Source organism: Erpetoichthys calabaricus, chromosome 17 (assembly GCF_900747795.2).
Source record: "Erpetoichthys calabaricus chromosome 17, fErpCal1.3, whole genome shotgun sequence".
Lineage (NCBI taxonomy): Eukaryota > Metazoa > Chordata > Cladistia > Polypteriformes > Polypteridae > Erpetoichthys > Erpetoichthys calabaricus.
This window is the reverse complement of record NC_041410.2, coordinates 96,050,567-96,076,333: the sequence shown is the minus strand read 5'-3', so window position 1 is coordinate 96,076,333 and position 25,767 is coordinate 96,050,567. Positions and strand designations below refer to the sequence as shown.

At 36.4% G+C, this 25,767-nt stretch overlaps 1 protein-coding gene across 1 annotated transcript in view; it reads left to right on the top strand.

Moving 5' to 3' along the window:
- The first annotated feature begins 19,950 nt into the window (after positions 1 to 19,950).
- LOC114667985 (nuclear factor 1 X-type-like) overlaps positions 19,951 to 25,767 on the top strand; it is a 283,643-nt gene continuing 277,826 nt past the window's right edge. Inside the window, exon 1 of the mRNA XM_028823550.2 lies at positions 19,951 to 20,118. Coding sequence (XP_028679383.1) covers positions 20,092 to 20,118 — 27 coding nt within the window. The 5' untranslated portion in view covers positions 19,951 to 20,091. The remainder of the gene's footprint in view (positions 20,119 to 25,767) is intronic.

Below are 25,767 nucleotides of genomic sequence, written 5' to 3'. Positions count from 1 at the left end.
TTTTTTAATTCCTATGATTTTGGTTGACTCTGTTTTTATTGGTCTAAACAGCAGTTCATTAATCATGAACTATAATGAGCTTTTAATTTATTTATTTAGTTGTTTTTGCAAAATATTAAATTTCTCAAGATAGCAGAGAGTGTGCAATTCAGTAAAAAGTCAGAAAGGAATATAAATGATGCTGACAAGAATTCAAAAGAAGAAGCCTGATTCTGAAGGCTTTTTGAACCTACACAAATTTAAATCCACCAAGGGTAGGCCTATAGGCCAGTGTTTAATAGTAGTCAGGTGGTTCTGACTCTTGGCCAGGTTGTCAGCTTGGTAAGTGGAACAGGTGGCACTCCACTCCTGTCACTAACTTCCTCACACCTTGTTGATTTTTCCTTCCTTTTCCCTTTAAGGAGACATATCAGCAATGCTTAACTTCCACTGTCTAGGCTCTCACACAAAAGTGTATGATGCTGTAGAGTGGGCTTTAAAGTGAAATACACCTAGTTCTGCTGACGGCACATTGGCTTTTCAGCGGGAACCAGTGAAAGTGACTTCATAACAAATCTGCTTCCCACTAAATGTTTTCTGGGTCATTCTGTGAAACACAGCTAACATTTTTTTTGTTTAGTATGGCTTATCTGGCCTTAAGAAAGACTGGCAAAAATCAAATCATTTTAGTGCTTTGTTATAGAGGGTAGTTAATGGAAAATGCCAAAAATGCAAAGTGTGGAGATCTTTGAAGAAACCTCCCTAAATGCCTGAGTTCCCTAATTAGTGTTAATGGCCTGGCGTCTGCCTTTCTGAGCCAAACAGTGAACCGTACTGCAGAGCACCCCCACCTTCCCTGATATGGACAGCAAGGTCGAGCAATAGCTCTTAGCTTGCTTACAATTAAAAAATTGTGTTGCTGGGATGTTTGGCTGCAGTGCCAACAAACTCTGGAATTCATCTATGGGTTTTCTTCAAAATGCTGAGATGGGCAACTTTTTTCCCTTCTCCTGTTCCAGTTCTCTCTCTAAAATAGACCCCAACCCCCCACCGATCCCCACACACAAATCCACTGCAAAATTAAATCTGGGCCAAAAGTACCTTGTTCTTTTTTCATAAGATGCCTTCTTACTTTTGCCAGCTTGCACTTTGTGATAAAACTGCAAGGTGGGGGGTTGAGGGTGGGTGGTTAAGAGTTTGAAGGTGAGGGCATCAACTTCAATTTGTAAGCCTATTTGATACAAGAAAAAAAATGGAAAATGGACAGGAGAACCTGATTGTCAAAACCATTTTTTGGTGCTGTTGTTAATACAATTTAAACTATTTTATTCTTAACTCTTTCTTAATTTACCCTTAATAATTATGGTCTAGTCCAACTATCTTTTTTTTATATACTTAATATATGTATGCAGGTCAAAGGAACTCTGAGCCAGCTGTAGGTACAAAAAGGTTAAAAGCAGGAATCCACTCTGCAGGAAGTATCAGTTCATCACAGGGAACCCACATTTAAACAGCCCCTTCACCTGCCATTGCTGAAAAATCAAAGTGCCTCCCACTTGACAGGGGACAGCCAAAGAAGTGGATGTAAGGCAGTGTTTCCCAACCATTTTTCTGCAGTGGCATACTTTTTGTAACCAAAATCATCCTAAGGCACACCACTATCTTACTAACCAGAAACACATATATACAGTATCTCATACCTGTGCTCAACTGCCCGAAGGACTACCAGAGAAGCCAGTAAAAAAAGCAGCTCCAAGATTAGTATTGGCAGACAGGGCACTTATGAGCTCCTTGCTGGCATATCCAAGCTGCTTCGCCCTTTTGTCCACCCCTCTTTGCCTCAAAGGCAACTTGTATGCCCGCTATCCACCACCTCTGTGAGGCTCACTGGCGACCACACACCCAGGGCAGATGGACTCCAACAGCCTGGAGATGTGTCTGAAGTGCTTGAAATGCTGTGTCTGCAACATAGAGATCACGGGGCTGCTTTTATGCCAGCTTCTTCAGGTAGTCCTGTTCGCCTCAGACAGGTCTCGACCACCCGAGGAGGTTGTCTCTCTCAGGTTAAGACCCAGGTGCGCTACACTATTATTCCACAGCACACCAGGGTAGCTTTCATAGAACACCACTGTGCCACAGCACACTGGTTGAAAAACACTGATGTAGGGGATGACAGAAGAGGGCACTTGCATCACCTGCAAAATTTTAGGTCAAATATATGCAGAAAATTTTTAAAAAATGTAAATGGTGTACAACGTTTCTGCCACCACTATAGGTGTACTTTGGTCTTACATATTCATTTCAGTAGTTAAGTTTGGTAAGTTGGACAGAAAATATAAAACAAAAAGAAAATGTAAAATCCATATACAAGGCTTCTCAGGCTAGGATGGAAACAGTGTGCAAATGATTTGAGGCTGCGTCACTTATTCTAGAAATCACTTGGTTTATTTGAAAATGTTGATATTGTATTTAAAATTTGTGACACAATACATTTTTGTACATCTTTTTACATGCTTTTCTTTAAAAGCTTTAGTTTTAGCTGTATTATCCATCCAACTATCTATCCATTTACCACACTTGCTGTATCTAGTTTCAGAAGTGCATAGAGCAAGGACCTATCTAGGCCAGTGCTTCACTCATTCAGACTGACCCATTAGAGACACTAATTAACTAACGCACACACACACACACTGGGGGAACATGCAAACTCCACACAGAAAGCTGTAGAATTGGTATTCAGACATATTTTCCAGGGTTTGGATCAAGAATCAGATCTGTTAAATTAAACCTCCGTGGACAAATGGGTGCATTCCAATAAAAACTGTTGTTCTTCATTTACATGAGTTTTATCTGGATAATCCCGGTTCATTACAAAGATGTGCATTTTCAGATAACTGTCAAGACTCAACATTTATCTAGTGAATTTGTGCATGTCTGACTGGGGCAAGTCAAACCTTTGCATCTGGATTGTGGATAAATGGACAGATCTAGGATGGAGAGTTTAGTGGATAATTATCAATGAAGTGACAGTTCCAATTGTATACATAACATGATGTCAGGTTAGGTTCTGTCTGTGTATGGCCATGGATTAAGAAAATGCATGAATGCTGTAAATTATGAGTTTATTGATTACTGTATTACTTTCGGTGCTATTTAAATGAGAGGGAGACACATATTTGTGGCTTGAGATACTTTTGTTTTTATTCCACTAAGATTCAAATCATTAAATATTGCTTGGCAGGAAAGTTTTGCTCACCACAAGAAGTCCTGTGAATGCCAAGCCACTGCTTAAAACTGACTGGCAATGGGGTAATGAAACTGTGCACACAATGCATGCATGTAGAACCATTTGTACTCTCTCTAAAATACAGTACATTAAAATACAGACAAATTGACTTGCATACACACACCCAAATACACACTGATGTTTCAAGTAAAAATGCACCTGAATATGGATACAAGCTAGAGTACTCCTGCAAGCACAGACATACCTCCACATTTAAAATGCATTTGCACATGCCTCCTGCATGCTCTACAAACATAATGCTCTCACACACACCTATGCTGGTAGACACATATGTTCAACTGCACATTTAATGTTTTCAGTACATGTTTGCGCACACAGTCATTATATTTTGCACACATGCACATGCATCATAACTTGCAGTACATCCAGTCAAAAGTGCATATAACAACAGCACACACTTGCAAAAACTCTCAAGTACTTGCAAGTATGCACATTTACATGCTACCAATCATAAAGACACATACTAACATGTACATCTGTGCACACTCCCAAGCATACACACACACATATATATATATATATTTATTCCCTGTCAAGCAAAGATGTGCATACTCCTAATGACATGATAACATAATAACATCAGCCTAAATGTATACCATGTACAGTGCCATCAGAAAGTATTCTTTATTAACATTTTTTTTTGTATTTGCAGCCTTGTGATAAAATCATTTCAATTTATTTTTTTCCTCATCAGATAACATCAACACTCCAGAATGACAAAGCAAAAACAGTACTTTACAAATTTTTACAAATGCATTGGAGATAAAAAAACTGAAATATCAGACTGACACAAGTATTCAGAACCTTTGCTATGACAATTTAACTCAGGTGCATCCCATTCTATAGATAGATAGATAGATAGATAGATAGATAGATAGATAGATAGATAGATAGATAGATAGATAGATAGATAGATAGATAGATAGATAGATAGATAGATAGATAGATAGATAGATAGATACTTTATTAATCTCCAAGGGTAAATTCACATACTCCAGCAGCAGCATACTGAAAAAAACAATATTAATTAAAGAGTGATAAAAACACAGTGCAAGTTAAAAAGTGCAAGGTGGAGAGTGCAAGGCGGGTATAACAGTCAATAACTTTGCATAATATTACTGTTAACCCATTGAATTGAAGGGTCGCATAGTGTGGGGGAGGAATGATCTCCTCAGTCAGTCAGTGGAGCAGGACGGTGACAGCAGTCTGTCGCTGAAGCTGCTCCTCTGTCTGGAGATGATCCTGTTCAGTGGATGCAGTGGATTCTCCATGATTGACAGGAGTCTGCCAAGCGCCCGTCCCTCTGCCACAGATGTCAAACTGTTCAGCTCCATGCCTACAATAGAGCCTGCCCTCCTCACCAGTTTGTCCAGGCGTGAGGCGTCCTTCTTAATGCTGCCTCCCCAGCACACCACCACGTAGAAGAGGGCGCTCGCCACAACTGTTTGATAGAACATCTGCAGCATCTTATTGCTAATGTTGAAAGACGCCAGCCTTCTAAGGAAGTATAGTCAGCTCTGTGCTCTCTTGGACAGAGCATCAGTATTGGCAGTCCGGTCCAGTTTATCATCCAGCTGCACTCCCAGGTATATTGATATTGATAATCATTGAGTTTCTACACCTTGTTTGGACTCCACCTGTGGCAATTGTAATTGGTTGGACATCATTAGGATAGACACAGACCTAACAATATAAGGTTCTACAGCTGACAATGTGTATCAGAGCAAAAAGCAAACTATGAGGCATCGCCTGCAGGGTTTAGAGACAGTATTGTGGAGAGGCACAGATGTGGAACATTTCTGCCACATTGAAGGTCCTAATGAGCACAGTCGCCTCCATAATTCTTAAATGAAAGAAGTTTTGAACAACCATGACACTTCCTAAATCTAATTGTTCTGTCATACTGGGAAGGACCTTGGTCAGAGAGGTGACCAAGAACCTGATGGTTAGTCTGGTCACTTTGACTGAGCTCCATAGAGCCTGTTAAGGAGATGAGAGAGATTTCAAGATAGATAGCCATCACTGCACCAAAGACTAATCTTAGCTTAATAGCAGAGTGGCCAGATGACACATGAAAGCCTGCTTGTAGTTTTGAAAAAAGGAACCTAAACCTAAACCTTATGAGAAACAAGATTCACCTGTTTGAAACCAAGATTGATCTGTTTGGTCTTAATTCTAAGTGTCATGTCTAGAGAAAACAAGGCACCATCACCTGTGCCAATTCCATTCCAACAGTTTATCATGCTGTGGAGTTGTTTTTCAGCAGCAACCCTGCCCCTAACCTTAAGGAAAGCTGAACAGAGCAAAGTATAGATATATCCCTAATGAAACCCTGCCCTAGAGCTCTCTGAACCTCAGACTGGGATTAAGGTTCACCTTCCCACCCAAAAATGACTCTAAGCACAAAGTAAAGACAACACAGGAGTGGCTTAGGGTGAACTTTGTGAATATTCTTGAGTGGCCCAGCCAGAATCCCATACTTGAACCTAAGTGAACGTCTGGAGAGACCTGAAAATAGCTGTCCACCAATGGTCTCCATCCAACTTGACAGATTCTAAATGGACCTTGCGAGAAGAATGGCAGAAAACTGAAGCTTGTTGTGTCAGACTATAGACGACTCCAGGCTTGAATCGCTGCTAAAGGGGCATCAATTAAACACTGAATGAAAGGTCAAAGTGGTATTTCTTTTTTTCTTTCATTTTTAATATATTTGCAAAAAAATCAAAATCCTGATTTTGCTTTGTCAGTCTGAGTATTGTGGGTAAAATGAGTTTAAATGATTTTAGCATAAAGCAGCAGCATAACAAAATGTGCAAAAAGTGAAGGGGTCTGAATACTTACTGAAGGCACCATATGACACAGACACAACTAATTCAGTATGCATCTAAACACCAAGTTGTGGACACAAACATGTTTTACATGTACATGGCATTACACATTCAAATAAGTCTCTAAACAAAAACACACACACACACACACGCACACACAGTCTGAAGTGAGGAGTTGGAACTTATGAGGCCGCACATGTTAAGATCAGATTGTCCCAAGTGACCTAAACTTGATGTTTTGGGCTCCTGTAATTAGCTTGTACTTTTTTAGTTTCATTTGGCTATTTCTATGTCTCTTCTTTTTTTCTAACTTGTGGTGGTTTCAATTTTTTTTGTTGTTGCCTGGCTACACCCCTTCATTTCTGAGGTGATAACCCTTAGTTTTTTTTAAACTTGTACCAATCAAGTCTTCATTTTGTTAGCTGCTTGTCTAAAAATGTGATGTGCTAACCCAGATGACATTCAGTTTCACTCTCTACCTACGAGCTGCTGCCTGATCTAAGCCTGACAGATTTTACATACTGTATACAGGCACTTGGGTACCAGTTGACCTGCTTTTCAAACCTCACAACTTTAAATATATTTGGCAACCAAGTGGAGCAGTTTTAGATTTCCTTGCCCAGTTTAGAGCACACAAGCAATACCAAAATGTTTTCCATGAAGCTTATTCCAAATTGTCCGCCAGCAAAACAAGTTTTGTTTTTTTAAGCCAAAAAGCAGCAAATATTTTGATTGAAGAAGTTAATTGAAAGCGTACGGTATAACACAATCCAAGTGACACTGCGGCCCTCAAGGACCAGAGTTTAAAACTTAGTGGTGGAGCACAGTGTTGCTCGCATGCCTTTTGTAAGCGCTTTGTGTTGGTGCTCCCTGAGTAAAGCACTATATAAGACAAACATTTACCTTTATAACACCATGTAATTTGTTCACTTGACCTTACTGAATGCCCACAGGAATGTCAGGATCTGTTTTTTAAGAATTACAGGAAAATGTAATAGAAACACTTTAACATTTTATTTGATATGTCTTATTGGTTAATAATGTAGGTAAGGAAAAGAAATGTAAATATTTCAATCCAAACAACTGACTATGACCTTGCCCACACATACCCAGATATTTTTTAAAACATAGCTTTTTGTATGCGTTTTGGCCCCCTCGTTTTAGGTCCCTAAAAACTGACTTTTTGTAAAATTCCTGCCAGGGTGAAGATATTTAAAAACTTATGTGTAGACAGGGAAAACAAAGTTTTTGGCATGTAATGTCAGAGTGTGCGGCCAGTATCTTCTTCGCTTGACATCACAGTGTATGCCAACTAGTGCTGGTGTTAACCATGTTAATGGGACTTTGTACATGTTTACATTTAAACATACAATTACTTTATCACTATACTGAGCAACAGAGGCGTCAGAATGCGCTGTGGAGGTCACTGCTACATCCAACAATCTAGAAATAAAGCAGCAATCCACAAATTCTATGGATTATTTGAACAGAAAGGGAAGGTTTTCCCTTAACATACAAGCCACTTGTGATTATAAGCGTTAATTTACTGACATTGTAATGAAATGGCTGTGTAGTGTTCATGATGCACACATTTGAAAAAAAAGGGTGATGGACATTAACCTAGATGACATTCGCTTTGTTATCTATGTCTGTTTCATGCTCTTGCGTTTTCATGTGGATGGAGATTTAAAAAAAAAACAAAACAATGCACATGTGGACAGGATTTTTTTAGAAAACAAAGGAGGAAACTCACGTTTTTGAAAAACCAGGGTACGTGTGGTGTAAGTGTGCAACCATTAGAAAATAACTAAACCTGACAGTTATCACAATGTTCATTTATTATATGTAAAACAATACTACATTGTAATTTGTTTGCCACCTACAGCAGGATACAGGAATCTAATAAATTAACACTATAGGCTATAATGTCTTTTCCAGTCACCTAAAACTGACTCAATTACATTGAGAAAGAATCTTTTCTTACCAGTACTCACAATACATAACTTTAGATGCTATTGAATTGTACGTGTAAATGCCTTTGGATAGTGTTCAGTATTGAGGAATGTGAACAAAATTAGAGCTCAGTCTATATCACTCACTTCCCTAATGTGACCCTAAGTAGGTTACATATATCCGTGCTCACATGGCACAAATTTGGAAGCAGTTTGTACAACATACAGTAAACAATATGTTGGCGCAATGGTTAGTGGTGCTGCCCCAGAATTCTGGGTTCAAATCAAATGTGTCTGGTTGTGGTCTATGTGCATTTTGTACAATTACCTAGTGTCTATGTTGGTTCTTGTTCTAATGACATGCCTGTTATGTGACTCTAAATTTTCCTGCTGTGAGTGTCCTCTGGGATGGGATGGCATTCTATACAGGATTGGTTCCTGCTTTCTGGCAGGGTTGCTCAGATGAGTTCTGGTTTCCTGCCCCTCTGAGCTGGATAAGCAAATTACAAAATTAACAAATGGGTGGATGTAGTAATTACTGCATGCAGCAGTATTCTTTTTTAATGTGCATTTAACATAATTTGTGTGTTAATGTACGGTTACTGTTTGTGTATTATACTTGTAAATCTGTGTAAGTGCTAAAATCTTTATACTCAATAACTAAAAAGCAATAAGTACCTAGATGGACCTTTCCAATGTAGAAGCAGTCTGTTTGTGGTGCCATTCAGTCCTAGTATATACTGAGGACACACTTCTGAAGTCATGGATCCTGAGTCTTTCCTTTTGTTGCTTTATTCAGGCCATTACAACAAGAAACAGACACTTGGAACTAACAACATATGCGAGTCCAAAAGCTAAGTGGAGACCGGCCCATGCACTGCGCTGCGGTTCACAGTTATGTAAGCACTGCCTTGGTTCCCCGCCAGCCTGCTTTCCTTGGGCCTATTTGGAGACATTGTGAGTAATGGTGTTGTGTGTGTGAGAGAGAGAGACAGAAAAAGAAAGAAAGAAAGAAAGAAAGAAAGAAAGAAAGAAAGAAAGAAAGAAAGAAAGAAAGAAAGAAAGAAAGAAAGAAAGAAAGAAAAAGAAAGAAAGGTGTTGTCCTGCTGCATTCCAATGTGCCCAACAAAGATGGCAGGATTCACCCCCTCTGAAGCACAAATAAGTGTGGCAGTTTTTTAGTTTTTTTCCCCTTTCTTCTAAAGCATTACTGCAGCAAATCCCAACAAACTCTGATAAAGAATGAGTTAATGGAAATTCAGTGTGGAACATTTCATTGGGAGAGAATCCTGCTGCTGGAAGCAAGACCAAAAAATCAGTTGGGCCTGGCAAGTCCTCATGGGAGCTCACTGTCACACAGCACCATAAATCAGCCGGTGTCATGCCATTAGCCACATGCTGACGTTGCAGCTCAAAAAACAAATTCTTGCCAATCTATCCCCTCCAACTCTGTATAGTGCCGCTTACTGCCTGGAGCAGAGGAAAGTAGAGGGTCGATGAAGGATTCCCATTCAGCAAAGGCTAATTGTATGCTGTTGTGATTTTTGCTTAAGGTACATCTTGTCCCAGTATAAGTCCACTCTTTAGAAGTGTTTAATTGCCGAAGCCAAGAACTACATGAAAGCAAGCAGCATGTTATGGGAAAATGAGGATGGTAAGGGAATGCTACTCTATTACAGATATGTGTATGTTGGTGCCATTTATGTTAGTGAAATGTGAGAAGATACTTATGGCATTAGCAAAAAAATCAGAAGATTATTTCTCAGGTGCCTAACCAGAAACAATTACATTAATATTGATTTCAGTGTAGAGATGGAAGAGATCTAGAAACATGTATTGCAAATGTCCAAAATGTCCTGGTGTGTTGAAGGATTAAGATTTCACTTCACTGGAAGTAAGGGGCCTAGCCCAAACCCTGAAACACAGCCCCACACCATTAACCCTCAAACTTCATAGTTGCCACAACGCAGTCAGGCAGGTAATGTTCTCCCGGCATCCGCCAAAAACATACTCACCCATCTGACTGTCAAACACAGAAGCCAGGTTTCCAATGATCCACAGTTCAATGGCAGTGTGCTTTATACCACTCCACCCAACACTTGGCATTGGACTTGGTGATATGAGGTTTGCATGCAGATGCTTGGCCATAGAAACCCATTCCATGAAGTTTTTGTGCTTACATTAATGCCAGTGGAAGTTTAGAACTCCTCAGCTTCGGAATCAGCAGAGCATTGGCAACTTTACGCAGTCCTTAGCAGTTGATGACCCTGTTCTGTGACTTCCATGGTCTTCCACTTTGTGGCTGAATTTCTGTTGTTCTTAAATGCTTACACTTTTCAGTAATACCACTTACAGATGACCACAGAGTATCCAGCAGGGATGAAATTTCACAAACCATCTTATTGCAAAGGTGGTGTCTTATTACAGTACCACTCTTAAAGTCACTGAGCTCTTCAGAACGACTGATTTTGTTTCACAAATGTTTGGAAATGGAGTTCTGCATGGTTATGTGCTTGATTTTATACACCTGTGGCAATGGGTCTGATTGAAACACCTGAATTCAATAATTAAGAGGTGTGTCCCAATACTTTTGTCCATACAGTATATATATATATATATATATATATCCATCCATCCATTATCTAACCCTCTATATCCTAACTACAGGGTCATAGGGGTCTGCTGGAGCCAATCCCAGCCAACACAGGGCGCAAGGCAGGAAACAAACCCCGGGCAGGGCACCAGCCCACCGCAGATAATATATATATATATATATATATATATATATATATATATATATATATATATATATATATATATATATATATATATATATATATATATATATATATATATATATATATATCGTAAATACTAGCAACTGAAATTACTGCTGAAATAATATTAATAAATAAAGTAAATAAAACATACAGAGTAACTAAAAAGTTGCTAATATCATTACCTGTTTATTCTGTAAATGACAATGTGATAAAATCATTAACCTTTTTAATAATAATTTTTAAAAAAATGTATTATTTCAGCTACCATACACACATTCTCAAACCTAAACTTAATCCAATTCAAGGCTGTGTAGAGCTGATGCCTATTATGGCAGATACACACACTCACTCACACTGGTGCCAATTTAGAGTTGCCAAATAATGTAACACCCATGTTTTTTGTGTATGTGATAGGAAAACTGGGAGTACTGGGAGGAGAGAACATGCAAACTCTACACAGACTACTGGGTAATGAATTCAAACCAAGGATGCTGGACTTGTGATGCAGCAGATCGAAACACTGTCCCAACATGTTATCTTCTTCTACTGTCCACTACCTTGCATTTGCAATAGTCATTGATTTGTAAAGCATTTTGTGATAATGTTCAAAATGATGCAGTATTTCTATGTAGCAGATACAGGAAGAGACATATCAAGAATTATTAAAAGCAAGATAATGAAAAAAGATAGTCTGCAGAAGAATGACCAAACCCATAGCATTCTTGACCACAAAAGGCACATATTAAAAAATGATTATCTACTAACTACATTGCATACATTGGCTTTTGGCCTTTGGTAGGTCTTTTAGAAGAACAAGCCAAGCAAGAGAATCATTTTCTGATCTCATATGGCAGGATCATTACAAGTATAATGGATATGAAAAATGCCACTGTCAGGTCACTAATTTCAGTGTTTCAACAATTTGCAAGCATCTGATATATTCATACAAGACCTTAGATATTAATTCCCTCCATCTTCCCTCACTCACAAATATGATAATACTGTTTAGGATGCAAACAAAACAGGCTGATAATCCCCAGTCACCTTGCAAGAGATTCAAACAGTTGCTGATGGGACATTTTCACACATCCTAAATATCAGAAGTGATCTAGTACAGGTGAACACAAGCTGCTGATGAAAATATGCACAGTGAACACATGTTGCATCTCAACAGTTGTACAGTAGACTTTTTTCCTGTGATATTGACCTATGTAATTGGGAAAGGAATATCAGTGTTCCAGTATGAGGGCAGACACAATGTGACCAATGTGGAAATGTATCTCAAAGACAATTCCATTATTTAGTGGTGTATTTCACTGGTATATTCTAAGCGTACATATCCCTCAGAAGAGTAACCAATTAATAACATTAATGAATTATTCTGAAAGATCATCTTCATTACATGATGTGGCCTTTCTTCCTTTCCCACACCTTGTTTACCACTCGCAAGGGCATTTTACTCACTCAGTTGCTCAGTATAACAAAAAAAGCTTATCGTACTATTAGATTGAAATAAAACATCTGTATAAGGACTGTGGAGGAAAAGCTTTTATAGTTTCATACTATGTCAAATATAGTGGATTATTACCTATGACTGCGGAAAAAAAGTAGAAGTAAAGGGGTTAAACCACATTATAATTAAACACACCAGAACTGCGCAGTAAATGTCCAGATTTAAATTTGAATATAATTTGAATAATTTATGATAGGTTATTAGTGATAGGCACCGAAAAGGTTGGAAACTGAACAATTCTGGAATGAGGAACTGGGCTGTTCAAGTGTCAGAAAAAGCCCCAAAGCAAAAAATGTTCTCAAGAGACACACACCAAACAATGACATCAGCACATTTCAAATAAGGTGACATTAGGTATCTGTTATATTTTTAAATATTATTTTGTGTCATAATCTTTAACTATATACAATAAATGTAATTTTATTACTTAGAAAGTTACATTTTTTCTACTTTTTTGCTGTAAAGCATTATACGTATTTTAAAATTTCTCTACCCTCCCGCATATGATGGAAATCATACAATTACATCATACCCTCTGGCACTACACACCAGCTCATTTTTGAAAATATTCAAGTTAATCCAGCAGAGTTTGGTTCCTGGGTGTAAACCCTTCTAATGTACATTTTCTGTTAGACTAGCTGAAAAAAAAGTTGCTAACCTGAAGAGGAATGATGAGGTGTCTGTGACTCAAAAGATGTTTACTAGAATTACTTAATAGTCTATGATATGTAGACATAAATAAGCGTAAAGTGATTAATAGAGCTGATATTTCATATAACTACAAGTATAATGCTAAAAAAAGAGTCACTGTCCATTACTTTTTAAAATAACATTCAATATTAGAAAGAGCATTTGGAGCCAAAATGTGTATCTACTGTATTTCAGCTTTTTCAGATTTTTTTAATGACAGACTCCAAATTTGACTTAGTCCTTAAATGACATCTGTGGCCTGGTTGGTTACTATTTAATTTTTGGTTAACCAAAAAAAAGTATTTTTCTAACCAAGGAAAATCTATAAAAGCACAAACATATTTAATATATTCCAGACCAAAAATAAGATGGTCAGTTTTTGAGTGTGTATATTTTTGTAATGTTTTAAAATTAGCTGAAAGCTATTAATTCAGAGTACTATATATTTTCAAATGCCATCGGTCATATATGGTGTTAATTAGAAATGGTTTTAAGATCCTGCATTTCTGTCTAAAAGTAATGCATAAAGGAATGATAGATTTTTAGGTTATTTCTTACTATAATTGTCTTTTTTGTAACTGTGTATGCTTTCCCCCAAGGACAAGACAGAGTATACAAGTTTACACAAAGGACTGATAGATGTTTCTGACACAGCCATTAGGTCTCTATTAGGCACTTCAAATATGGTTTAGATTGCACTGCATAACAGATTAATTTCATCACACACAAGGCTACTGGAATTAATTAGATTTGATAATCAGAGTAAATGTATATACATGTGGGTGTCATTCATAAAATACATCTTATAAAAGCCAGTAGAAGCAGTGGACCTCACAATGTGCTTCTTTTAGCTTTTGCTTTCTTCTAAGCACCAAGGGCTACTTATTTTAAAACTGGAAATAGTGAGAGCTTAGTCAGTCTATTCCTCAAATGATAATAGGCCATTCGGCCCAACAAACTTTAGTTTATCCATTTGTATTCCATTGTTGTGTGCTACTTTAAACCTGTTTAGTGTACCAACAGTTCTCTGACAAATAGATTTCTTTTACTAAATTACTTCTATCCAGCTTTCATGTGTTCCCCAATCCTTGTGGAAGAATATGTTTAAAAATGTTGGCAACCATATTACTTATTCATTTGCAATTTGTATGACTTCTGTTGTTGATCCTATTAGTCTTAATTTCAAATGAAATTCCCCTGAGCTCATTATAACCTGTAGCCCATGCATATGTCCATTATCTTTACTCTAGATTCTAGCACTGTTAAATCATTTTTTATAATATTTTTTATAATTGTGCATGCAGGAGATCTTATTATAACACATGGTAACAGTAATAGATTAAAAAGCTGCTATATCTTATAAACTAACCTATAGTAAATTATTCTAGGTGCTAAATCCAAAGCATCTTGCAAAGTCCAAATGTATGGTACAGATTCTTCCATATTTACATATTTCATCACAGCTAAGCTATCATACTAGTGAAGCATCATGGATACATTGATGAGGATTGATCTTGTGCTTTACAGTCTGATGGCTTAAGCTCTAGACTAAACTGCCTAGATGTACTCCAAAATAGCAGAAGAAAATACAGTTGAGAAAATTAAAAGAAACAGCTAGGAGAACAGGACACAGAGGTTAGTGCTGCTGTCTCACCATTACAGGAACATGGATTCAATTCCTGGCCTAGACATGGTATGGAGCTTGTATTTTCATCCTATGTCCATTTGGACCTCCTCCATGTGCTCTGGTTACTTCCTTCCATTTGTCCTGCAATGGACTAGTTCCCCATCTGCACATGGTCGCAGCAACATGCCCTATTCTGTTGGGACAGGCATCTCACAACCACACACAGTCGGGTTAAAAAAGAAAAGCTTACTATAGAAGTAAATGGTCTACAGTTAACTTTATTTCATTATTGCTCACGTCATACAATTTTTTTTCTTTAATCACAAACCAAAGCTGAACTGCATTATGATTAACCCATTATTCAGTAAATGAATGATAAAATGAGTCACCTTGCTATGCAATTTTGTGCCTCTCTTAATGTTATTTGTAGCATTTAAAACACAAACCATCTGCAAAGAATTTGCTTTTGTGATTACCAAAACACACCAAAGATTTTCAGCTCCTAAATAAGTTTATTTCAGCTGATAGCAGCTAATCTGTTTAGAGCAACCTGGAAGCATAGTCATTAGTCCTGTTTCTTCATGGATCCAACATTCAGGATTTGAATCTAATCGTTTTTGGCTGCCTGGAGCTTGCATGTTCTCCCTGAGTCTATGTGGGTTTCTCTCGTGTTACCTGTTTTTTCTCATGCATCCCCAAAGAAATGCAGAATAGTTTAACCGTTGAATCTAAATTTTCCCTGTGCAAGTTATTGTGTGAGTAGTGGTCCAAGAACTCGACTGGTGTGTTGTTTGAGAGTGATTCTTGTCTTACATCCAGTGATAATGGGTCAGGCTCTGTCCCTCAGATTACCATGAATTACACTGGGTGGGTTTAGCTATGCATGTATGTAATTGGTAGTGAAAATACAACCTGCACCTACCGTATCAATCATTTCTCATTCATACAACTGATAAATTCAATGGATGATAAAAATGCCTACAAATGCATTATTAACTAGCAAAGTAAACACATTGTTTACCACTTTATTTCATAGCCTACTGCATTTACATCTTTATTACTGCATATTTTATAAATGTGGATTACTCATCTTAAGAGGTAGCCTTTTCATCTCTGAAAGCAAACTCAGCACAGCCATAAATTAAACCAGAATACAGAAATATTTTTTTTACATTTATAGAGAAAAATGAAATTTCTAGCAAATCAACCTGTACTTCGTACAACACTCTTTACTGTGAAAACCATCTTAAAGAAATTAACATCTTTATCATTTCCAAGCCTTTAAAACTGGAGTGCAAGCAAGTTTAATGGCTTGCTGAGTTTCACACCACATGTGATGTGTAGGGAGGTGGGGGTTGTGTGGTGTTGTTGAAACAAAACCTTTAGGTTTCAAGTTGAACTCTTTAACCACTAGTTTCCACTGCCAGCTGTGTCAATTTAAATCATTTTATTGCATAAATTAGATGTTCTATAGCGGATACTTTAAAATGGAAAATGTATTAATTATGTCCAAGCTAGTCTGTTTAAATTAGATATATCTGAATTCAGAAGGTAAATGCTGTAGAAAGGACTGTTTACGGTGTACCTAAATATAAATATAAATACAAATATAAATATAAATATACTGAATGTCAAAATCAGAATCCAAACACAAAATATTATCACTGATTTATGCAACCATTGATCCATTTTATGACAGTTTTTCCTTGTGACCTAGGGTAATGATTCATCAGTCTGTAAAGTACTAAACATGCTACAGCTAACAAAATACTGAAATTAGCATTTGCTACGTATCTATCTATGTGCATACATTATTTAAAACATATTACATTAACATTAAAATTTATAAACTAAAAACCATGCTCAAAACCTAAAGATATTTTTATTGCAGATGTTATACTGCATGCTGTAAGAGCCATTTATCGGTTATTTATTTATGTTAAATTGATGGAAGTATTTTCTTATGTTAAAATGTTTGCCTATGTATTAGTGTATAGGCAATAGGAGGTTCTATCATAACCCCCACAAGCTGAATTATAAATGGAATATTCTAATTATTTCGTGTCCCAGTGACTACAGACTACTTCCAGTTTATGATTTGCCTTGCAGTTGGTAAGGCATGGAGGGCAAACTGTTTGAAACCTTACATACATAATGTACTAAGTGAAGCCTATGTATGTTGACATTGAGAAAAAACGCAACCTTTAAGTAATAGAAGTAACAGAAGTTTAACACGGGAAAGCTAAGATCGTAAAAAATTGTAAAAAATGCAGTCCCTACATTGAAGGATTGAAGGCCAGAGGTCCACATGACCATCATCATCTAATTCTTCCACGTGGAGCCTGAAAACCATTAGGAATGATTTGAGATCATTTATGTTAGGTAGAATGCCTAGTGGGGTCTGGGCGGTCTTATGTCCGCAGAACCCCTGCAGATTTTGCTTTTTTTTCTCCAGTTGTCTGGAGTTTTTTTTTTTTTTCTGTCATCCCTGGCCATCAGACCTTACTTTTATTCTATGTTAATTAGTATTGCCTAATTTTATTTTTATATTTTTTTCTTTCTTCATCCTGTAAAGCATTTTGAGCTACATCATTTGTATGAAAACATGCTATATAAATAAATGTTGTTGTTGTAATGAAATAGAGAACTCCTTTTTCCTTTTTTGCCTTTTACTCTGAGTGTATAATAACTTTTTTCTGAATTTTTGTGATTTGTTCCCTTTTAAATTTTCACTAAACCTTTTCAAAATAGACTTGATTGGCCTGAGAAATGTCTTTTGTTATGCGTTTAACTCATGCTGGATCCTACCTTGCCAACTCAGTAGCTGCTCGATTTTGGGAACCTGCAAAAGACGCAACTACACATGCAGTTGTGGCAAAAATATAAGCAGCTACCTTAAAAGCAAAGTTAAACCACTTATGTACACATTGATACAACTACTGTATACATTTTGTTCAAAAAATAAATATCAACTGTTTTACATTTATTTTTACAACTCAAAAACTAAAAACCTTCTAATTATGAAGATGGTCTGAAATCTAATCAAAGTCTGAATATAGTAACTGCTTTTTTGAATCTACTAAATCGTACTGTTGAAGCAAATTATTGAACTACTTTCAAAAAAGAGAGAAAGAGGAACAGTGTACTTATTAGGTAAAAAATTGGGCTTGATGAACCACTTTGAAAGATTTCTTATACTCAAATTTTATATTTACAGAAGCTTGTGCTACCACGTGGTAGGTAGTGAAATCTAGTGGCCAAGGTGCTGGACAGAATATTTCAAAACTGCATGTAAAAGTCCTCATCACTGACTGCCTATGTAACCCACTGTGCATCTCTCATCTGCCTTTTCTCACACCTCTGAGTACTGTACTGATGAAGACAGTATGGTTGTATTCACTGTATCTACCCACCCATTTATCCATTTATCTTCTGACTTGACTTTCCCAACACAGGGTTAAATGGAATCTGAGCCTAAAAATCTCTTATATAAAATATTTTTGTTACATTTCTCATTCAGCTTTTACTAAATGCTGCTTTGGTGCATCAATATGTCTTTTATTAGTATTTTGACAGCACATTTATTTGTAATATTTTTACATACTTAGTATAGTATAATCTTTAATATGGTTAAGCAGTACAGTTAAGTGGCTAAGGTATAAACTCACAAAATTATGGTTGATTCCATTCCACCCGATAACTGTGTGACCCTGAGTGACTCACTTAACCAGCTACCCAGCACATTATACAAACTTGTAAATAACTGTGTGATGTACTTGTGATTTGCAAAGTGAATAACAACATCAGCTTAAGAAAGTAAATTTTAAATCTAAAATCTTTGTAACTTGTTGTTTCATTGTATGGATGTTTCTTTGATGTTGTTTTACACAATTCATTGTACTTTGTGTGCTTTTCAATTCATCTTAAAATGTCACCGTTTGTGAATGGCAAGCAAAAATAGAAAAACAAACGTACTGTAGGTGTTAAACCAAAGTTAGAGAAGGTTCTCCAACATTTAGTTTCTTGTCAAGCATTGAAGAGGAAGAATCCTTTGGAATTTTTTTGGAGTTTAAATGGGAGTAACTGAATCGGTTGGGCATGATTTGTGTACTTTTGTAATTGTTAACATAATGAAGTATGATGAATTTAGAATGGCCACTCAGTATTACAGAAAAAAATGAGGCATGCTAATAAAACAGTATAAAACTTGTTTACAAACTACCCTAATAGTAAAATTTTTTAAGGGGTGTACGAGGACATTTTGAAGACAAAGCCTTTCATGAACCCCACCCCATGGATTGATTTTGTTTTATGATCATGTGTGCCTCGCTATTGCAGTAGTGTTATATTAAACAAATTAATCTGGGCTGAAAATCTGAGTGGTATATAAATATGTGTGTTTAGCCTTTCCAATATGCTGTTGGAAACTACATGACTGAATAATTATTGGCATCTGAGCTGAGTAGTTGATTTTAAGTTATGGAAATTCCTTTTTGCAGTAGAGGATCCGAGAGAGTCTGTTCATGGTGATTACACCCATACGCAGGCACATGAACACCGTTATTATATCTAATCATGCACATTAATAGTAAATATATTTTAAATTCTTCCTATAACATACAAGACTGTAAAGTAATATTGACGTTTAAAAACAAGAAAATATTTTTATATTCAAGCTGCATCGATGTTGATCTCAGCTGACACGAGATTTTTTTCCGTAAAGCTGTTGGTTAACGAGGTAACACGTTAACGACTGTTTTATACAGCAGTGTTACGCATTCAAAGCAATTGCGTGCTAGTTTTCAAAGCACGAAACACCGAGTTGTTAGTTGCATTAATTTAACGACGTTTGACAAGCACATAATAGCAAAACAGTTATAAAGGTCGACAAAAAAGCAAGGCGACAATTAAGCGGTATCTCGTCTCACACTGTCGCGAAGGCTCCATTAGCGGCCCCAGCTCCGCGCTGGAAGGAAAGGCGCTGCGGAAATGTGGCAGAAAGGCAAAGACGCGCCGTACTACAGCAAATCGGGCTTCCAAGTTCAAGCTCAAGGTTGCGAGTTTATTTTTTTTTCCACCAAATAGCTCTCACCAAGTTAAAACCGAATAATCGAAAAAAAATCTTAACCCCTCACCGCAAAAAAGGAGGGCCTTACTTCGTAAGTGCCGTGGCATACTGAAAAAGTAGGGAGGGAGGGAGCGAGAGAGAGAGAGACAGACAGAGAGAGGGAGAGAGAGCGAGGAAAAAAAGAACTTATTCCAAACTTTGTGCAACTTTCACTTTCAGCCTCAAAGGCGGGGTTACAGTTCAGCGTGGAGCAGAGGGGAAGGCGAGCAATTGCAATGCTGCTCCACAGCAAACTTACTTCCAAGTTAAATAAGCTCTCCAACATTTTTTCCAAAAATAACTAAACTATGTACTCCCCTTACTGCCTGACACAGGTAATATGTCGCTTTTTTTGCTTGCATTTGTGTTCGGTGTTTATGTGTACGACTGAGTGTGTATATTTTTTGTTTTTTGCAGACAAAGTTTTGCAGCTATTTTACTGCACTCTTCTTGCTGATACTTTCTGGATGGCGTTGTGTGTAGGGGGTGGGGGGCATAGGAGTGATCATGGCATCGTTCCAACGGGCTCGCTGTTATACGTTTCATTGCACATGGTTTGAGACAGAAAATGGCGCTTCTCCCAAATCGTTTTAAATAAAATACTATAGAAGTGTCTTTATCTGTTTTCTGTAAATGATGCTACTATGTAACTCATCTTGTAAACAGGAATGCAAGGAAGTACGTGGAATACTTTTTGTGCTGGCGAGGAGGTGGGGTGGGGAGGGGGGTCGGATCCGATCCGAAGAGTATTCTTATGGAGAGCCGGTCTTTTGTGCGATCGTGGCTGTGATCAGGGAGTTTGAGACGAGAGTTGGTGGCGCATTATAAGCAACAAAACTTTGCAAGATCTTTTGTGTGAATCCGCTGTCTAGTCTTATTTAAGATACGCCGATTAAGGTTTAAAATAATTATTGCTTAGTTTATTAGATTTCACAGGGGGTAAAGAAAGAGGATGAAATATCGAGAGCAGGATATTTTGTAAATGACGGTCTTGAGTTGCATCAAAGAGTTCGTGGCTCAGGTAGGCGATGATTTGTGGCTTATTTGTCGTATAAAAAGGGTAAAGGGCAGCCGTATAGATACATTACCTCTTCTTTTCAAGACTCAAATTTATCAAGCTGTTTGGCCTGTTACAGTTTGAAAAGTAAAAGACAACAAATGATATGCATCAATAGAATAATAAATATCGGAATAGGAATCGACGTGTTTTATAATAAGTCAATTACTTGCCACAAAAACCATCGAGCCAGTAATTGAAAAAACGACGTATTATTTAGTGCTGTGTTTAAAGAAATAACAAAAAGACGGCGTTCACGTGTTAACGATACAAAGGAAAAAAAAACAAACTTGTGAAACAATAGAGCTGAATTGACATTGTCCGATCTTTAAAGACAGGCCATGGGGATATCTGTGCTGTTCGTTTTTTTGCTTAATCTTGTGCGGACAGTTTTAAATCCGAGTGGACGTGTAGTTCAGACTATCTGGCCGCCATCTAACCAGTAAATTTGAAATGTGTTTCTGGCTCATAGCTGAGTGTCACGTTTCCTTTAGAATTAAAAGTCGTCCAGAAGAAGGCATACGAATAACTGGGTACTGTGCGTTGGTCATTGTCATTCTTGCCATAGTTGCACTGTATGTCCTTGTGGAGTTTTAAAAATGTAAATCGATTAAAGGTGCGCATTCTTTTTGTTATATAAAACACGCACGTAATAAGTTTTGTGGGGGGGGGGTTGTTTGGTGGCGGGGTGGAGGTGTATAACATACGTCACTTTTAAGTAAACCTGCTCCCCAGGGCTGCATGCTGTACAATACTGTATATGTATATGGAGAAAAGGACAAGTCAAGATTTGGGAGACATGATTAGAATTTGATCTTTGCATATGATATGCATGCTTACATAGAGTGTTTAGAAGCGATTTTTTGTGTATTTAGTCAACTAAAATTTTAAGAGGTCCTTTTAGCTTTAGGTTACATACACCTTTGGTGCATCGCGACTGCTAAGTGAAACGCACCGTCTAAAATCGATGTCATTTATAATTCACATCAAATAAACTTTGACTTGAAAAGGTTTTCATGCGTCAGATGTGGCATGCGTGTTTTGCTTTACCGAAGTCAGCACGTAAATTTTATCGGCTCCCTGTGAAGTTTTACTAAGCACCAACGACGTCTTATCGTGTGTTTCATTATAATCTACGTGGCATGTGTGAATTCAAGCATAATTTTCAAAGTCTATAATACTTTTTTTCCATTTTATTCAAATTATAGCGATATCGAATGCACACGAAAAGCGCTGAAATGTTTCAACATGCCGTGTTCCACTCTAAGGCCTCATTGTGGTTCCATTTCAAACGGGACCCAGTAAGATGTACTTGACTTTTCATCAAGTAAAGTTTGGCTTCAATCATTAGAAAAAAGAGTGGAAAATCGAGAAATACAACACGTCCGTCCGCTTTGTAACACCACCGAGGCTTTATACTTGAATATTCTTTAATGTATGCGGTGGGATGCTATTTGAGAGACTGGAATTCTGTGTACAGTACATGAGAAAACGTTAAAAATTGCTTCCATATATTCTTGTTAAATCCATCTACTCGCAAAAAGTGTTTTCCGTATTTAAGTAAGTTTAGTAATAATAGTAAAGAAAAATGCCTTAGAGGTAAACACTTAGGCAGAAATGCGTTATTAGTGATTTAAGAAAAAATATGCATTTATGCTTCAGTGACTTTATTTTGCAACATTTTCTCTACTAAAAATACTTGCTGGCTTAGAATGTAATGGAGCTTCATAACATTACTCGTGCTATCATTTTTACTTTTATTCAAATGTAAATATACTCTGTGATAAAACTGAAAAACTAAATAATTTTATGTTACAGCCTTTTATTTGATGCCATGAATCCATCTATAGGAATCCACAGGATGTTAAACCTATTACATTTTACATGAAGTAACTTGCTGGAGCTTGAATGAAATAATTAGTTATTACGCATAACAATTGTGAGCATTTGTTTTAATGTAAAAAAGTAAGAATATTTATTTCTCCAAAATAGGCCAGAAGCCTTATTTTAAGTTAGTTTCATCATTTATCACATTGTTTAGCTACAGCAGAAATCCTGCGTTTTTTGTTTAAATCTAAATACAAGCATTCCAGACCAACCTGTAGAGTTGTATGCCAGGAGGACACAGCATGAAAAAAAACAAGCTTCATTGATGGAGCTTGTCTTAAAATATAAAGTTTTATTTTCAGATGCAGTAATGCCTTCTGTTTAGTTGTAGTTTACAAATATAGTGTACTTCTAAGTTTGTTTTTTTTTTCTTTTCTGTAGTGTACTGCACAATAGTCCAGATTCAGTTTTAATTTTAACCATGCCTTGCTCCATGGTTTAATACAGTCGTAAGCCAAGATTCTATTAAAGACCTGAAAAAAGTCTCATAAAAGTGCAGCCTAGGCATTTTTCAGCAAAAATTTTATAGCTAACAGATTTTTATTCAATATTAAAAACAATCTCTTGTGGCTTCCTGGAATTAATAAGCCATATTAAAATGATTTTCCAACAAAATATAATCTCAGCAGAGTTTAAAAATTGTGGAACGAACACTTTTTTCCATTAATTAAAATTAATTGGCAGCAGCAGACGCGTTCATATACACAGATACTAGTTTAAGGTTTCACACAGCAGACCTTAACACTAATATAAAAGTAATGAACAGTTTCACCTCCTGTATCTGATAATCAAGATCATAGCTGGATTGTTTACCTACAATTATTAAAAGCCATTTTAAATAGTGTTTACTGAAGCTTTGTATTCAATTTTATTTTTTATGTCAAAAACCAAAATAATTTGTCAAGATATTTTTTTCACAACTCTGCATTAAGATCTTCTATATGAACAGTTTACACAAGCTGAAAACTCTTATCTTTTTCTCCCAAAGGCTGCTTATGTGTACAGTAAATGAAAATAATTTTGGGAGACTTTGTATTTTCCTGAAAGGAACGTATTTAATGCAGGCTGAATAATATATGCAAATCAAACCAAGCTGTTCAAAGACTAATTAACGCATGCCCTTAATGCTGACAATCCATAATTCTATAGAAATCAAAAGCAATTAACTAAATCTGAATAGGCAATTCAGTTAACCCCTACCAGAAGTATATTTTAATCTGTAATGTGGTCTGTTGTAAAACAGAGTTTAACTTTTTGAAGAATTGATGTGTTTCTATGCTAGGATGGGCCTACTTCCCTGCACAAAAGGCGCAGTCCTCTGGAATGCTTCCTCTAGATATGTGTCATATTTTTATAGCCGATTTTAAATGCAATTAATAATTTATACCAGATCTGAAGCTAGTAAGGGTACAGATGTAAACAACTGGCAATAAATTATTAATAAGGATAAAAAGCTTTGCTGGAATGCTTGTTGACTACACTTGGGCTGTCTAATGGATTGAAGGCGTGGATTAGGAAATTAAAAAGGTATAAGGACATTTAATGCCTGATTTGGTAGCCGCCTGGGACAACAAGTGGAGTTATTTGAAGTTTTCTGGTACATGATAATGGGATATGTACATTGTAAGCCTGGGAAAATGAAAAGGGGGGAAAAAGCTTTGTTTGATTTTCCACTTTTCTTTGTGAAAGGTATAATTTTAAGAACTGCTAATCATGACAGAATTACTATTAATGCTACTTATTATTGATTATTGTCCATGTATTTAACAAGTATAAAATAAATAACACACCACATAACACTCTCATGATTGATAAAGTCAACAATGGAGTGTTAAATGTCAGGTACAAGTTAGCTCCTTTTGTTTATATAACAACATCCACCTGCCACCACACTAATGCTAGACAACTTTTGAGTGTGAAACACAGACTGCTGTGTTAGGAATTAAATAAAATGTAGAAAAGCTTTATTTAGTTCTACCCCAAATTTTGCCTATAGCTGCTAAAATGATACAGGCTGGATAAGGGCCAATAAAATGGCCTGTGTTCTATGCTGCTGGCACAGCAACATTGATAAAACATTGTTAAAAGATTCTTAAATTGCCATTTCTCCATGTGCTTCCTGAAAAATAATTTCCCATTAACAGATTCTCATTGCATTTCATATTCTAAATATGTCATAAGTATAAATTCATTTGTATTAGTTAAACTAAACCTAAGATCAGCTTGATTAGGAAAATCAACTTTTGTATACTCTTCATTTTTAGGTATTCTTAAAGCTACTACCTGCATTGCAAGGATGGGTATCCAAAATACCCAGTGATACTGTTAAATCTTTGTTTTTAAAAAGGATTGTCTCTCGGAGTGTAATTTAAATAGAAACAATTAACAATATTAATAAAGCAAATTGTTATTCTGCTGTAGTACTGTATATGACAAAATATTTTGGTTAATTCTGTTTTTTTTAGTTACATTTTGTCTAGCTTACTTGCATAGTGGCATATCACAAGCCTTAGTTTTTCTCTTATATTTTCTATTGACATATGGCAACTGCATTGAATCTATCAGTAATTTGCAGGTAAAGTTTTATTTAACTGCATGCATGTTTGCGTTAAAGTTAACTATAAACAGTTCTGTACTAAATGCATGAAAACATTGGTAAAATTTAAAGTAACTATAATTATATTGAACTTTGAAAAAGGTGTATTTATAAATTACATGCATGTGAATTTCATGCTTTAGTTGAAGTGACTTATGCACAGAATCAGACAGGCCTTTTGTCCTTGTAGTTAGTAACCAGTAACAAAAAGTATTAGCAACAAGGCTAATGTGAAAATGCTGAAAGTGATTAGAGTTGAGGTTAGATATTGCAGTATGATTTTTTTTTTTTACATTTTTATTAATCATGATGTACAGTATATATAAAAATACATTTTAAATTACCATTTTATGGATGCATTTATGTATTTGATTGAATTTTGTATCAATATTAATTTGTATATACTCTAGAAAAACTACCAATGGGAAATAATGAAGTCATCTC